The sequence below is a fragment of the Empidonax traillii genome, unplaced genomic scaffold, assembly GCF_003031625.1.
Source record: "Empidonax traillii isolate 1590-97213 ecotype Southwest subspecies unplaced genomic scaffold, ASM303162v1 scaffold8:size5222938, whole genome shotgun sequence".
NCBI classification, from domain to species: domain Eukaryota; kingdom Metazoa; phylum Chordata; class Aves; order Passeriformes; family Tyrannidae; genus Empidonax; species Empidonax traillii.
Genome location: NW_020955201.1, coordinates 2,398,229 through 2,415,084, shown reverse-complemented (window position 1 = coordinate 2,415,084; position 16,856 = coordinate 2,398,229). Strand labels below are relative to the sequence as shown.

Genomic DNA, 16,856 nt, shown 5'->3' with positions numbered 1-16,856 from the left:
AGACTGGCCATTATATAAACTTCATCAAGATCTGTATTTTAATGCAGATTATGAAATCATGAAGTTTTCAAAATCCATATTCGATTCAAAATCCAATTTTAAAATCCTCAGTTTTGTACAAGAATTTCTAAATGTGAAGATTGCATTTTTATCACTACTTAACGGAGCTATTTAATTTATTTGCTTTCTTAACAGTTGAATATAGCAATTGTGGAAAAATGCAGGAACTGCTGAGAGTAGGCTTAATGGTCATATTGGCAAAATCATATCATGAATGTTTATATGGAATTAGTGGTCTGTTTATTAGAGTGTTTTTAAAAATTACTGTTTTCAACACAGAACTGAGAGTCTTCTCTTTAGTAGCCAGGCTTTGAAACTGCACTTTTTTACTTTCTAATTTAAAATATCTGAAGTGATGCCTACAATGAGTATCACTGGATTTACTATGGAGAAGGAGCTGAGTGGTTGGAGCATTGTACTTGGGCATTAGTGCGTTACAGTCGTTTGTTGTTTTGCCTTGGTTGTGATTTAAGCAGACCATTTAATTTCTTTGTTTAGATTAGAATACTATAAAATACTTAGTTTACATTTAAGATTGCAGAACACCTTGGTATGTTTGGTATCAATCCAATATCCCTACCAAACATAGACGAAAATATTTCTAATGGAATTAATGTGTAGTCTTACTTTTGGCAGGACTACTACATCTTTTGTATAAAATAAACAACCTTACACAGTGGCATCGTAATCCTATTCCTTCCCATTCCAGGACTTAGAGAATTCAGGGAAAAGGGTCACTGCATTATGGAGACATCCTAAACAAATAGTCTCTCACTTAAAACATGAAATGTATTTAAAATTGCTGATTTTTCCTGATAATTTGCTGTCTTACTGAACATGTTTCCAAAGCACACTGTCCTATCCAACAGCTGAGGAGAATTCTTGTCTTCGTCTTACATCTGTGCCACTGATGTGTTTTTACAGTTCTGAATGTGAAAGTGCTTTAAGTTCCATGATATTTGCATATACATTATTTCATGTATCTTGAAATGAAAAATGCCCTTTGGTGGAAACATAGGAAAATATCAAGAATGTATTTTTTTTAACTGCTGTGTTGCAATATTTGATACAATTCATGGTAATTGAACGCATTCATTCTGAACTCAAAATGTCACATAACTTAAAATCTGAGATTTTATTTACCTTTTAAAGTCATTTGTGTTGTTTCTTTCTTTTATTTCCCTTTTTTTTTTTTTTTTTTTTTTTTTTTTTTTTAATGGTTGTCAGGCTACTTTCTTTCTGGTGGTGAAATTAGTGGCAATGGAAGAACTTACAATGATCCACTCTGTCTCATATTCAGTAAAGAAATTGAGAATTTTTTTTGCAGTAGAAAATGGATTTTCAGTAGAACTGTTCCACATAGCATAAATTAAGCTTATAGTCTCTTTCTCCTATCTTGATTAAAGGTTTTGTTAAAGATGCAGTTTTGAAAGGAGAAAAAACAGGTCATTAGGCAAGCATAAGTGGGCATTCCAGATATTCTGGACCATGCTAGAAAAAAAATGAGAAGGCAAAAACAGGAGGAGGATACGATGAAGATCAACTAAAGAACTTATAAGCAGGTTGCAAGAATTGAGTTAGAGAGGGACAGAAGTGAGTGTCAAAAAAGCAAAATATGAAAATATTCAAGAGGGTGTTGCACAAGTTTGAAGTGCGTACAAGTTTCTTAAGTTTTGTGTGAGAAAAGAGGAAGGAATAAGTGAAGTTTAGAAGAGGAGGGCAGTCACACTTTCCCAAATAGACGATGGTCTCAGTCATGCTTTTTAGAATGTGAAAATGGTTTTACTCAAATGTTCTGTTGACTGCATGTCAAAAAGGTTTTGGAAATTTAACCAATTCTTAATAGTTGTGAAAATTCTTCCTAGTGATGAATTTACTTCCAGGATGGTAGCATTCTTTAGAAAAACTCGATCTGTAAATTGTGTAACATCATATAACTCCCCTCCAGGATTTGGACACAGAAGAGCAGAAATCATCTAACAATCTGAATTGCTTTTCCACTACTGAGCAAGTAAGTTCTACTGAAGAAGATGAATCTCCAAATATAAGAAAGAAGACTAAAATGGACACAAAAACACGGAACAGTCTAACAGCCAAAGAATCAGTTTCAACAGACAATATAAATTCACATTCACGCAAAAGTACACCAGACGCTGCGGTGTATACCGATGACAGTAGAACAGCAGACACAGAGAGTGAACCAGAAGAAGGTGAAATTACAGATTCTGAGTGTGAAACCTACAGTGAGGAGGAATTAATGAGTGAAGAAACTGATGAATCAGAAGACTCAGAAAGTGAAGGTGAATTATTGTGGATTATATGTGGTATTATTGTATTTTTCCAGGAGCCTGTTAAGAACAAATGACAGTTTGGATAATTTTAAACAATATGTAAAAGCATGTGACTTGAGATACTTTCAGTATCTCAAGTGCTATATGTTATCAGTATTTCTTCTCTTCACTTGCACAGTAGTCAGAGGCAAGTAGTAGTGTTTTTATAAAAGCTGTTCCCCAGTATAACATCCTTGCTTCTGTGGAAACCTCAGTGACTGAATAAAATTTGGTTAGATTAGGACAGTCAGTGAAGGGAGAAAAGAAAGTCTGTTGCTAAAATAAAGGTTGTAGAACAGAACTTGAAATAATTCTGTGTATTAACTCTCCCAAATTAATAGATAATATTTGTGATACTTCTCATAAACCATCATGTATAATTCATTTCAAAATGTGACAAAAAGGAATGTGGAGTAGTCAGTACTAGATGAAATGCTATTTTGTATGTATTCCATTGACAAGTTGTAAGAAATGGGTATAAAGAGGAAACCTGTATACTGTTTTATACCATAGAAAGTGTTCTCCTAGATCCTTAAGGTCCTTAAGAACTCAAGAACTGAATGGTCTCTTGCCAATAAAAAAAAGGTAACCTATGAAAAGCTTAATGCAACCAATCAGAACTATATATATGCAAAGGACATTCCAAATCCCAGAAAGAAATACACCCTGAATGAAGACTAACTGTAGCCTGGGCCCTGCTCACAGTTAAATAGTTTGTTTCTTATGTTTTCATTACTTTACTTAACTATTCAGATCCTAAGTGATTAATGCCAATCAAAATGTCCTTGCTACCATCAGGCTTTCAGATTAAATTTCCTTCTTTTACTATTCAATTCTGCAGTAATGATGGTGTAATAAAAACTGGAGACAGTTTCTTTTCCCCTAGTACTCTTTTAAGGTATTGTCTTCTCATCTTATTATGTCTATTCCTAGCTAAGATTATTGAAGACGTTTCTGCAAACATACAGCCAAGTACAGAATTCATACATCTGTTAGAATATAATAAAATATAATGAGACAAAAAAGCATATGCATCTGTAGGCTCTGTCTGTTATTTTTTCTTACCTGTGTTGATGCATAGTGCTAATAAGAGCTAAAAACATGTTTGACAAATTGTCACATATAAAGTTCTTTATGCACTAGGTCTGTGATGTGAACAGAAAGGTGTTGCCTTTTCACAAAGTAAAATTGTATTTTAATATATTAGGATTAATGATCCATGAATTTATAATTACTAGTAAATTCTGTGAATGTATTTATATTTTATTGCTATAAAGAGTAGTGCACATGTAAATAAGCAGAATGAGGAAAATATTTGTAATACTTTGGTGTGCAGTCAGAAAGCCTTTGAAACAGTAATGTCATCAAAGTTTTCTCTCTTTTGCAGTTATGCATTTCTTTTTATGAAAATTGCATATTATTCAGCCAAGTAATGGCTGAGTGTATATCAGTTTTTTTAAAATTATGGACTATGGGGGTCAAACTGTAATTTGTTGGTAATAATGGTGGTGGTTTTTTCTATATAATTATAGATGAAGAAAAGATATGGCCTCCTTGTATCAGAGTAATTGTAATAAGATCACCAGTTCTGCAGACTGGATCACTTTATATTATCACAGCTGTGAAACCTGCTACAATTGGAAGGTAAAACCAAATGAAATATTTTATATGTATCTAAAACTGCCTTGCTTTGAAAGCCGTGGAAAGCCCTTTGGATTGCTTGTCCCTACTCCTCATGCTTATCGTCGTAGCCTGCAGCAGTTTTGAGGTACTCTGAGTTAGGTTAGTCCATTATAAGAAGTTCAAGTCAGGTCATGTAACACCGAGTTAACTGTGTTACAGTTAATGCAGCTCAGCAGTCCTCAAAATTTGTTAGTGATAACTTGATTTTTTTGTCTGAGCCCCTAATGGCAGCATAGCTGCAAATCCTTCTTTGAAAACTTGTCTTTTAGAAAGTAAGTAAACTTTGTTCTTGGCAACTAAAGTAACTTTTTCAGAAACTGAAGAACACCCTTCAGAAACTCAGGATCACAGCGAAGCATATCCCAGACTTCCTCACACATTCACATTTCAATAGGGTTTGTTCATTGTTTTTAGATAATAAGCTGGGGGTTGTGCTAGGCTGTATGCAGTCTTACAGTTGTAAATCTAATTGGTTCATTGGAGAGGATGAATTTAATGATGACTTAATGTTTTCGTCCAAGCTTACTGAAAACCTCACCCCTGAAAAGCTGCTTCTGTTTAATGCTGATAGATGTCTTTTGATTTGCTCTTAGAGGTGCAGTTTTGTACATACATTTGTGTGAAGGTCAAGACAGTTCTACTTGGAATTAGCATGTAGGTCCTTTGCTAATTGCATTGCTTCTTCAGCCCTTAAGTATAAGAATGTAATACACAAATCGCTTCATCTGACCGTAACAAAAAAAAAACAAAACAAAACAAAAGACACCCTGTACAGATTACTCTTTCTTTGCTTGTATTACCTGCCTAATGCTATCAAGAATTCAGCATTGAAGACTGATGCCAGGATGCACTGAAGAGCCTGAAGGATACAGAGTTCAGACTGTTATTTACAGGCATTGCATGAGTATAAAAGTTCATGTAGAAATGTCAGGTTTATGGATAAGAATTTATTGGTACTGTTTTATCATTTATGCGTTGTCTACTTTGTATAGTGTATAAAAATGAAAGAAGGGGCCTGAAGCAAGTTCTCGTATTATGTCTATAGCATCACAATGTCTTGTATTTGCAAAGATTCCTAATAGCTTACAAGAGAAACACAATATTAAGGTTTCATCTGAAATATACCTTTTGTAAGTCACTTACTAGACCTATTTCTACTTTGTTGTGATTTATATATTAACTTGATTTTACAGAGAAAAAGATGTTGGACATACCCTTCAGATTCCTGAAGTTGGAGTCAGTAAGGTAACTCTTGTTTATGTCTGCTAAAAGGTAGCTCAGCAGATATAAATGTATGAAGGAAGCTTTAGGTTTTACAGCTTTAAATTTGAAAAATTGTATTAATTTTTGGAAAGAACTTTCAGAATAAGATGTGGGTTTACCCACATTTGAATTTACGAAAAGGAAAAAGCCAGGTTTTTATGAATGGAAACTTAAACAACGGTGTGTTTTCAAAGTCTAGAAAAGCTAAGTACTTTTTTTAAAAGGGAGTTTTACTAATCTACAGTGTAATGCACAGTAAAAAAACTGTATTTTGAATCTTGAATTTCATAATTATTGAACTTCAGGAAACTTACTACTTTGTTAAGTACTTAATGGTATATAAAATCCTGATGTCAGCTAGTAAGAATCATGTCACAAGTAATGCAGTCTTCACTGTTAATGCTCAGAGCAAAAGGGTTTATTTTATTTTTCTTCAAGGCAGCTGTATAAATGTGATGTCCAGGGAGTTTGAAAAATTAACAGAATGCCTTTCGATGGTAGATAGAATGGAATTTTTTGTTCTGGTTTAGAAAGGTTAAGGATAAATTCTATGCTCTGTTTTGCTAAGTACTTTAACGTGACCCTAAATGCAGCACTGTTAATAAAAGAAAAATGTAGATTGGCAAAGACATGTCATCCAAACAAAAAGTTTGCTAAAAACATCTGTAAATGCAAGTGTTTCATGAAACATGCTTTACTATGTCTGTTTCAGATTATAGTTCTGATTAATCAGCCATGTACTATATTTCATACTGAATAATTTCCAGAGTATATTCCTGCTAATGACTTTTTCAGACATGTATTTGAAACTGGGTGAATAAAGAAGTCAAAAGGCTTTTATTTTTCTCTAATATTACCATTTTAGTACTTGATGGGTACTGACAGTTTATACAAGAAGTTACTTCACTTTTCAGATAAGGAGTGAAAGGCAGAAACATAAATGACGTACCTGCAGAAACAAAGTTATGCGCCATTTTATTTTCCTAACTATTCATAGTTTATACCTGTGGACAAATTTGGCATTTGTTTTTCTTGAGTGGAAAGTGAGATTTAAAAAAATGCTACACCCTGCAGATTTAGCTTCCTTAGAAGAAGTCTGGGTTAGTTCTGTTCAATAGAACAGAGGTAGAAATTAAATTAAATTATCTATTGAACTAACAGTTGGTCTCCATCATTGTGGGAGTGTTCCTGTTGGAAATGCTAGTCAGTCTTCAAAATATTTTTTTTAAACTGAATGTAGCAACTGCTGTTGCTCAAAGAAGAGAATATATTTGGTTTTAAATTAATACTTTTCTTCTCAGATTGACTCTTGTGACTTTTGCAAAAGGGATCTTTGCTTGTCAAATTTGAAACGGTCACCTTTTTAGACATACTGCTTTTACTGGAAGCCTTAGTAGGCTGGAGAATTTGGTACTTTGGTTTGTTCAGTGGCCTTTTTTGGAGGTAGTGTATATCTTTGTGAGTTTGGCTGGGAGTTGTGTCATCTATGTTCTGTATAGGCTTGGGAGCAATACCTGTAAAGAACTGCAACAACAGCACAAAGAAACCCATAAATAGATTGTTAGTCTCAATATCAGAAGGGAAATAAATGAAATAGCAAGTGATGGCTAGTCATTATGTCCTGGGTGTTAATGTGCAGGTGAAGGTGTATTATATGAATGCTACAAAAGCATGGCATTTAGGGAGGTATATCAAATATGAAAGACCAAGTAACCTGAAGCAGTGGAACAAGATCAGATTTTTTTTTTTAATTGAGAGTGCTGTAACTTACCTTAAAAGCAAAAAGCCTGTTACATATATAAACAGTTAAAAATCATGCATTACTGAATCTCACAGTTCTTTAAGGAAAACATACTTGCCACATTGGAAGAATATAGTTTTCCTGTATTGAATCATTTTATGGTCAGAAAGGTTACATTGTTAATAGTACACTTTAGCTCGTGTTGTTGTGGCCCTTTCAGTTACATTTCACATGGATGAAATCATAAGGTATGGAATAGCGTACTGACTTGGAGTACCAAAGGCACTAATTTTAAAGGTCTCAAAATATATTCCAAAATTTTACCTTTAAGTAGCCTTTAAATTGTGAAGTATTTGCTTAACAAGAACATTTAACCTAGGCTTCTTTTTATCAGTTTCATGCAGAAGTATATTTTGACCACGATTTGCAAAATTATGTTCTTGTGGATCAAGGCAGTCAGAATGGAACAGTTGTAAATGGAAATCAAATCCTCCAGGTGAGTACCTATTGTTTTAAGACTCTGTACACTGCAGAAAACTGTTGTGTTGTCATTTTAAATGTTTTATGGCAAATGACTAATAATGCCATTGTATGGCTTCTTTCATACATTAATGTCTGCCTTGGTTCCTTTCTGGTTTTAGGGCCACTTACAGTACATAGTGTTTGGTTATACTAAGAAAAATCTACTATGTTTGCAGTTGCTAGGGTGAAATACCTATTTAAATACTTGCCTACATTTGTGAGACCAAACTGAATTACTGAACTGTAAGCAGCATGCATGAAATTAAATTTGTGTCCTTCGTGAGTAACTAACATGGCTGCCAAAACTTTCTTTTGCTGTAGCCTAAAACTAAATGTGATCCCTACGTCTTGGAGCATGGAGACGAAGTGAAGATTGGTGAAACTGTGCTTTCTTTTCATATACATCCTGGCAGTGATACTTGTGATGGATGTGAACCAGGACAAGTCAGAGCACATCTTCGCCTGGACAGGAAAAAGGAATCCTCTGGTTAGTCAGGTTATCACAGGAGATGTTTATTATTATGGCTTTATTAGTATAGTTGTTTATAATATAAACATAGGAATTACTTTAGTTTTCTTACAGTTTTCTTGTCAACTGGGAACAGTTATACATGATGTATTTTCTTCTTGGTATATGTGTCTATAATAATGTTAGAACAAAAATTCTCACACTTTCCATGTTTCAAAACATTGTTACATTAGTAATTAGAAATTCAATCCTGTGTTCTTCCTTTTAGTTTGCCCAGCACTTAGCAAAGAAGAGAGAGAGTTAGTCAGAAGAAAAGCATTAAAACAAATACGGGTAAAATATGGTTTACAGGTGAGTTTACAGTAGGAACATCATTCAGTTTTGTAATCTTCTGGTTCCTATTTTTTTAATGCCTTGTGATTCCTATTTAAAGCCTTAAGAATAAGGGAAGTTTTCAAATGCACTCAAACTTGAGCCTGGTAGTTTAACTCAGGCTGGTCTTTTGTACCCTAAATAATAATTCTTAATAAACCTGTACTGAGAGAGATGATTTTAAGGGGGCATGAAAGTCCTGTTTAAAGTTTAGGAAAAGATCTTTCCAATGGGTACAAGATTCCTAATCCTTTTGAGGTTAGGATTTTGCAAGGCATTTCTATTTTTATTTCTGCAGATTTAAGTTTTCACTGAATTGCAGTGCTATCTTTTATTTGGAAAGGAAAAATAATGATAAACTGAAAAAAATGGTGGAAGGAATTTTTTCAAGTTTTTTTAAGTCCATAGAAGAATGCCAACATGAACATACAGACAATATAGTATATATGTATTTAAGTTACTCCTGGTTTAGGTATAACTTTAACTATGGGATTACATCCAGCATTTGTAGTAATGTATTCATGTACAAAACATAATGCCATCGTATTTCAAATTCTTCAGCTACCAAAAGAATATTTATAGAGAATCTGTAGACATGCTTAGTTCTGTCATCTATTCTGAAAAAAAATAGTTGCTGAGGAACAGTCTAAATGTTTATACAAAAGGCCAGTGCTATGATCACTTGGTTTTCTGCTTAATATGAAGAGATTGATTCAAGAAAAGATTCAAGAGAACCTGTTATTTCATTTACAGCTTCTCTGAAATTATTGAAATTGGCAGTATTATGTCATTATGTGATGATGGCAATAATATCCTTTACAAGGTATGGCTGTAAGCTAAGTGAGGACTATAGTTTTTTGTTATAAGCTTTAGAATTAATGAAGTAGGCTGAAGCTGCCTTACTTTGAAGGGAAGAAGTGGAGTTATCAAAGAATTCATTGTCTTGATGGAATTTAATCTGCTTGTAAAGAACACAGAGTATGAAGACAACAAAGCAGTGAAGAATCCAAAGTACAAAGACAGAGCAGGAAAACGCAGAGAGACTGTTGGAAGTGAAGGAACCTTCCAGAGAGACGACAGTTCAGCTTCTGTTCATATGTAAGCTGGAGAGGCCAGGGGAGGTATCCTCCATGGCCTTTTCTTTTGAATCTTAAAAAAAAAAAAAAAGATAAATTACCAATTTGTTACTAGCGTACAGTTTTTTAGATTACAAATTACATGTATATAAAGTTTTAGGAGAGCTAGAAAATTGTAAGCTTTCATACATCCCATTTCACATAGTCTTTTTCTTAACTCATCACTTTCCATACAGAATTCAACTTGGCAGTAAGGATGCTTAGATCACTTCCTTGCCAACTCAAAAAATCAAAGTCTTATCCAGCTGCACTACTGACATCTTCCGTAGTGTCTGTTTGTCTAGAGGCTCAATTCTTATTTTTCCTATTCAGTCCCAGTAATAGTACACATGCAGATTTTTCACCTGCAATTTCTTTCACTGTCAATGTCCAACTTGTCATAGAACGTGTATTTACATACATCTTAACTGATACTTCATATAATGTTCCTCTTCAATTATTCCTTTGCTTCTGTAGTTGTAGTTGTGGTGGTTTTCTTAAGAAACATGAACTTCTAAGTGCTGGTAAAAGGAAGTGTGAGACAGTGAAATAAATGCATTAGAACGCACAGATACTGCCTTTTCCCTAGTGCAGTCCATTCCCACCTACCCATGATGTAGCTTTTAGCTCCTAAAGCAAGCAAATAGTTCAGAAGCAGTTTTAAGAAAGTTGATAGTCACCAGATGCTTGTAATGGCTTTGTTAACTAAACATACTCATGGAGGAACTTGTAAAAGATAGCATTGGGGGTCTTCTGGATATCTCTTGATGGAAGAAGGAGCAGCACAGTAATTGATTCCTGGTTTCCAGAGCAGCAGCATATGCTCGCCCATTTCTGTTGTTCAGTATTTGAGAGCATACTCTTTATATGAACTCTGCTTATCAGTTATCTCAAACTTTCTTCAAAGTGAAATCAGCAACAGCAACAAAGGACATAAAATGTTGGAGAAGATGGGATGGAAGAAGGGGGAAGGCCTAGGAAAGGATGGTGGTGGTATGAAGAATCCGGTAGGTTTTTCTGGTTTTCACTTGAAATAAAAATAATAATGTATTTGCAGTGAAAAATATCTAATTGTATGCCACTATTCACTTCAAACATTTCAAACTCCTGGTTAGGAAGAAATAGTCTCAGTCAGACTAATCTCAAATAAATTTTTTCTTGACTAATGAGGTATTTTGAAATTTTTTAATAGCATCGTCCCTTCAGTGAGGATGCCCGAACTGTCTGTGTTTATTAGGAAACTATGCAAAAGACGGCAGACAGCTTCTACCCATGGAATTAATAACCTCATAGTTGAATACAGTAGCCTGGAGGAAAATCGAAATCATTTAAGTGATTGAATTCCAGATGAGCTTAGGGTAGAATTCTTCACTTTCTCTGAGATTCCTCTTTCTCTGAAATTGCTGTAGCACAAAAATCAGATGATGGGCCAGAAGAGAGGAAAAGCTAGCTGACGTCACTGTAGCCACCAAGTTGTAGGCCTCTGTGGTGGGCATGTTAACCCCATTTTGGCACCACATGTGTTGTCTTTTGGTGCTGCTCAGAGCCACACCATGCCCTGTACTGTCAAATTAGCCAGCACAGGAATCATATGCTGCTCACGCGGGTGTATTTCACAGTAATGTTAGGAGCAGGTGACATCTATCAGCACTCTAGATCGTGGTTTTAGAGGTGGTGATTTGACATATCATTTCCGTGGTACTGTTCCTGTATGATCCAGGTGTATTAGAACCTGAAAGAGAAGTGCTTGGGAGTGGGGGTGGAATTTGTATTAGAAAAACATGATTTGGAGTACCTAACTTGCAGTTACAACATTTAATATATTTGACAGATCCAACTTGAGTTACATCAGAAGCACGCAGGTTTGGGTACTAGGAGACCAGTCTCAATTGAAGATGTTCAACTCATCCAGAGCAAGAATAAAAAGAACTGGGACAAAGCAAGAGAGAGGTTTGCTGAAAACTTCCAAGACCGGAAATCACAAGGGGATACACCTAAGAATACATCTTGGGTTAGAGGGACTGTAGAGTAAAGTATTTAGTCCCTCAGCAAGGTAATTCCTGAGTGTAAATAGTTGGGAGAGAATTTATTTTTATTCTTTTTGCTTTTGCTAAAGCAGGAATTTGGTTATATGTAAAATACAGTTGTGGAAAAATTTATTCAAGATTAACTGTTATGTAAATTGGTTTTCTGTAGTCTTCATGCTTTTATAAAAACACATTTTTAATAAGGAGTTTAGTGGGATATTCAAATTTAAGTACTTGAAAGTGATTCTCATCACAAGCAGGAATCCTCCATCATGTTTTTAAACACAGAAATTTACACAAAACATCTGTTAAATTTAAATATGATACTTTTAACATTTGAACAGTGGTTTAAAAGCAAGCTGAAACAAATGAAAAAAATCCCCCAGGCCCATACAAACAAAGTCTCATATTGCCGTTTCTTCATGACTGTCATGAAATGCTCAGGAAGAGGTACACCAGTCCTAAATTCATACAGTTCAGTACTAGTTACATGTCTCAGCTTATCTTAAGCTGAGGAAAATGGGGGAAAAGCTTGGTTTTAAATGACTCAGTTCAAAAATATTGTACTTAATGAAATAAACTACCAGCACTAGTGAAGAAGACAATGTTCAGAGACAGCTTGTAGCAGAATTTTCTTCCGTGAAGAACTTGACGTTTGTTTAGTAAATCTGTATCATGCCTTTAAACTACGAGGTATGTTTAGAGAACTGCTGTCTGTATTTATTAACTTCTTTTTCTGATACATCCATTGCTGGCAATGGAGTTTATGCCAGAAGAAAACCCAATACAACGGATTTTTGGTGGGGAAGGATTGCCAAACTGAAGCCAAAAGACTGGTATTTATTGAATGTTCCTGAACACAATAAACCAGTGTGAATTTAAGCAGTGTGCTTCTTGATAGTTTCTTGTGCATATATTGGACAGGAGTGCTCTTCTAACGTGAGTAAAACTTAATCCTACTTTGGTGAAAAGTTCCAATACTTGTTCAAATAAAGGAAACTTGGTAGTCCCACCATCCTATTGGATCACGCAAGCACTGTGAAGTAAACCCAGGACAAACTACCAGCCATTTATCTTTAATCTAGGCACAAACAATATAAAGCAAAAGGTCCAATCTGTTATTTAAATCATGAAAGCACACAAGTTTACAACCCGAACTTCTGCACTACAAAGCTGAAAATACAGTTACCCACACTCAATGCCTGCAGCAGTATTGATTAATTAATATTAGATCACTACTTACATTTGTAAGCAGTTACTTTTCTACGGATTTAGTGATAGTATTACTGCTATTGCAATAATATAAAAATATTGCTCTGTTAGGTACTTTGCTGTTGTATTCCTTCTTACTGACGTCACATTTTCAGAGGCTGCCTTTTTCTGTGAAAAAATGTTGTTCTGTATGTTTTGTTCTATACTTGTTGAGTTTTAGTTCACCATGTATCTAAATAGGCACTCCTGTAGTACGAGGAAGAAATATCCTGTATGCTAAAAGAAAAGGTTTTTCCTTTTTTTTTTTCAATGTGACCTCTGTAGTCTTCAGAGCCAATTAAACTATAAATCTTCATTTGAAGTGAATAGGAACCTTAACCTTCTCCAGTTATTCAAGTGTAACAGCTCTAAGAAAAGTGAATCAATGAGTTTGCATTTCATAAAGTTTTTGAAGTAAGACATCATTTGCCTTCTGTGAGAGGCATAGTCTCATGCAGTCAAGGGCTGACTGCTTTCAGTTCTGCAGCTTCCTCTGTCAGCAGTTCCATATAAAGGGCTGAAGTGTAGTCTTGGTTCAGTGTTGCTACGATAAATCCCTTTCTCTCCTGCTGCTGCCTAGGAAAGCAAAAAAGCAATGCCGTTAATACACAGATGGTTACAAAACAACTGAAAATTTTACTAACCCTCATCAAGCACTTGTGTGTCTTTACTGAGTAGGAAAACATGTGCTGAGCTACACAGGGCTTTTCATCCCTTACCTTAGTGACCCCTTAGAAAGTTTAAAGTACAAATGAGTGAGGTGAAAACCACCCGTGTTGTGGAAGCCTTATGTGCAAATGCAGTACTGCTTTCCCTCATGTCAGGAGGGGAACATGAGTTGCCATTGCACTATTATAATTTTGGAGGCTATAACCAGTAAAATACAGCATGAAGTTTAGCTGTCCTACCTTCTCAGTCCTCCAGCCATCCTGTTGTTAGAAAAAACAGGATATGATACCTAGAGTTGCTTTTTTTGATACATCCAAAGTCAAAAGTTTTAGCAGCTTGCTTTATATATAAATATTGCTAATGAATATAATCTTAAAGTTCTTAAGTTTATATAAACAGTTTCCTGTAGTCCTAGCAGTGAATTTTACTAACTTACCAAATATATTTTTCTGAAATTTAAAATAAACTAAGAAGAGTAGGTACATTCTTATCTTAAGTGCTGAACAATCCAGCTGGCACATAAAAACAGGAAGCGCAGTCATTGCTGTATGACAGTCATTGGACTAAACATATGCTAGTGGGGGCTCTGAACTGTATACAAGTGAACTACGTCTACAAAACATACCGTGCATGAAACCGGAGTTTGTCTGAGCAAGAACAGGCCCTTTGCTGCTGTAGCTGGTTGTAACAAGGGTACTCGACTGGGGCTTTCTGCCAGCTAGTAACAAATCCACAGCAGCAGGAAGAGATGACAAAAACAAAACGCTGTTACAAACAGGAGGATCTGAAAGATGGCGTACCTAAGCACTTTCTTCTTTGTACTTCTAAGTCCCTGACCACTGAATGTGGGGTTTTCTTCTCATCAGGTTTCTGCGTTATAAACGAGTTTAATCCAGCAGTGTCTCTCTGTTGATGCACATACCTGCGTGCGGGTTTCTGTGGCAGTGATGCTGGTACAGTCCTTCAGCGCATCAGGGCACCATCCCCTCCCCCCGCCCGCGTTCAAGTGTCTCGGTGTCCTTTCAGGGCTGCAAACAGGGCGCACGCTGCCTCTTCTGCTGCTCCTCGAGCTCCGTGGTAAATAAAGCAGGGGAGATAGGCAGGTTGCGGTCCGGCAGCGCAGCCCACCGCTCGGCCTGGTCCCACCGCTCGGCCTGGTCCCACCGACGCCATCTTGTCTCGTCAGAGAGCGCGGGGCCGATGAGGGAGGAGCGGGAGCCGCCCACGCCGGCACCGCCTCCCCCGGCAGCCCGGCCGTGCCCGCTGCTCGGGGGCCGCGGAAAAGGCACCGAGCGGCCGTGTGGCCCGGAGAAGGCCGCGGATGGAGTTACGCAGCAGCTCAGGAGGAGCGGAAGAAGTAGGCAGTCCATCAGTGACCAGAGGCCTAGCAGACACAGAAGAAAACGAGAGCTATAGATACTAGATTAAAAATACACCTACATGACTTTTTAACGTTTAGGATCACAAATGATCCTAAGAATGAACGAGTGGAGTCTTGGGTGTGACGCTGAGAAAGGCATGCCAGGCGGAGCTGGCGCAGCAGTAGCCTCAGAGCTCCTCATCCCACGAAGAGCTGACTCCTGCTAATCTGCTGGAAATGCCTTACAGCCCCTACTCCTCAATCTCCCCCTACTCTTCCTTCCTCTGCACTCCCTTTTCTATCCAAGGACAACGGTGGACTGACCTTGTCTTAGCAGTCTTCAGTCAAGCCTGGTTGATAGTGAAGATGCTGTGGTTTGGCCAGCCCTCAACTTCTGGACTTTGTGAGGCTAAAAAGTGCACAGGCTGTCAACCTAGATTTTGTAGCACCTTGGGTCTTGCACTAACACCTGTAGATCATCAGTATTTTCCCTTGCAGTTCTTCACCTTATTTGTCCTTTTTTGTTTCCCCTGGCTAGAAGTTCTTCTTTTAGATCATCAGATTTTTCTTTTACCCACTTTATACGCATCAAAAAGCAAGCAAGCTGCTAGTTAAGTAAAACTGGTATGTAGCTGAGTTACCACACTGCTCACTGGTTGATGGTTTTTTATTTGTTTGTCTGTTTTAATCAGTCTTTTTATCCTTTTTATTCAGGCCGTACCACCAGTAGGCAAGAATAGTCAAAAGTGCCCAGTGATGTTGAATAAGGCTTATTGTGAATCAAAATTAGAGAATTTCAGTTCTGTAACTTCCTTGGCATATCCCTAATATTTCTGTTTGATTCTTTAGCTCCAAAATGGAAGTAATAATATTTGTGTTCTCTTCCTGTTTAGAAATATTCAAAAAGCAACCATGTCTGTCTGGCCCTGCTTGAGCAGGGTATTGGACAAGATGAGGTCAGGAGGTTCTTTACAACCTCAACTGCTCTGCAACCACAGAAGGTGCGGTGAAGAACTGATTGGCATTTGGATGTTACAGGGATGGAGGCCATAGACATATCTAGGCATGCAGAAAGACATCTTGAACTCACAATAGCAAGAAAACCAACAAAAAACCCAAGAAGAGTGGGCAGTTTAAGACTTACCAGCAAGGAAAAATCCACTCTACCCTCCACCAGCTATCCTTGAGGCTGGGAATCATGACCCAAGAGAAATTAAGTTGCATGAATAACTGCAAGCAAGTGATGAGTCTGAGTGGTAAATAATAAACAGGAGTTTTGGAAACCTGAAGTGGTGGCAGTCTTGCAAGTCCAGCATTTCTCTATGGAGCATAACAAAGAAACAATAGGTTAAAAAGAAAAGTGGTACAATCAGTGAGTGACACAGCAGTGGACCATTTTGGCTTTTTGAAATATTGTCACGTGATTTTTAAAGAGGTATCCTCTGCTGTGCAAAGTCCTGATGTCCACAGACTCTTGCTCAGAGGCAGGTCTGCGTGCGACATAGACAGTTCCTTAGTGTGTTTAAGGCACACTGATCCTCCACAAAGACAGTGGTCCGAAAAACTCTACTGAGGCATATCTGAGGTATGTTTTCCAACCTTTTAGAGCTTGTTTAAAGGACTTGATGAGAAGGAGACTACAATTGGAATGTTCTTGAAAATAATGGGGTTTTTTTATTTTTTCATTTTACCATATAAATGCTTCATTTGAGACTTGTGTCTTTATACAGTAATGACTCGATGGGGAAGTCCTCACAGTACAAGGCAAGCCGGCGGGGAAGACAACCAGCTTGGTTAAACAGGGAGATTCTGAAGGAAATCAGGGATAAAAAGAGAGTTTACCAGCTATGGAAGAAAGGATTGACTACTTATGAAGAATTCAGGAAGACAGCAAGATTATGCAGACAGAAAATCAGGGATGCAAAAGCACAATTTGAAGTTAAATTGGCCACTTCTGTTAAGGATAACAAAAAGCACTTCTATAAATACATTAA

The 16,856-nt window shown here is 36.7% G+C and overlaps 1 protein-coding gene, 2 long non-coding RNA genes and 1 other non-coding gene across 4 annotated transcripts in view; 1 reads left to right on the top strand and 3 right to left on the bottom strand.

Moving 5' to 3' along the window:
• AGGF1 (angiogenic factor with G-patch and FHA domains 1) overlaps positions 1–12,357 on the top strand; it is a 23,799-nt gene extending 11,442 nt beyond the window's left edge. The window contains exons 6-14 of the mRNA XM_027882745.1: positions 2,009–2,360; positions 3,923–4,034; positions 5,267–5,318; positions 7,472–7,573; positions 7,921–8,086; positions 8,337–8,419; positions 9,411–9,538; positions 10,463–10,562; positions 11,387–12,357. Coding sequence (XP_027738546.1) covers positions 2,009–2,360; positions 3,923–4,034; positions 5,267–5,318; positions 7,472–7,573; positions 7,921–8,086; positions 8,337–8,419; positions 9,411–9,538; positions 10,463–10,562; positions 11,387–11,587 — 1,296 coding nt within the window. The 3' untranslated portion in view covers positions 11,588–12,357. The remainder of the gene's footprint in view (positions 1–2,008; positions 2,361–3,922; positions 4,035–5,266; positions 5,319–7,471; positions 7,574–7,920; positions 8,087–8,336; positions 8,420–9,410; positions 9,539–10,462; positions 10,563–11,386) is intronic.
• A 154-nt stretch (positions 12,358–12,511) lies between these two features.
• LOC114057015 overlaps positions 12,512–16,856 on the bottom strand; it is a 20,042-nt gene continuing 15,697 nt past the window's right edge. The window contains exon 3 of the long non-coding RNA XR_003571113.1: positions 12,512–12,618. This is a non-coding gene — a long non-coding RNA (uncharacterized LOC114057015). The remainder of the gene's footprint in view (positions 12,619–16,856) is intronic.
• Positions 12,638–14,618, bottom strand: LOC114057010. Its single transcript, XR_003571111.1, has 2 exons — positions 14,425–14,618; positions 12,638–13,409 (listed from the first exon to the last, which is right to left on the bottom strand). It is a non-coding gene; the product is annotated as an uncharacterized LOC114057010 (long non-coding RNA).
• Positions 13,628–13,756, bottom strand: LOC114057546. Its single transcript, XR_003571240.1, has one exon. It is a non-coding gene; the product is annotated as a small nucleolar RNA SNORA47 (small nucleolar RNA).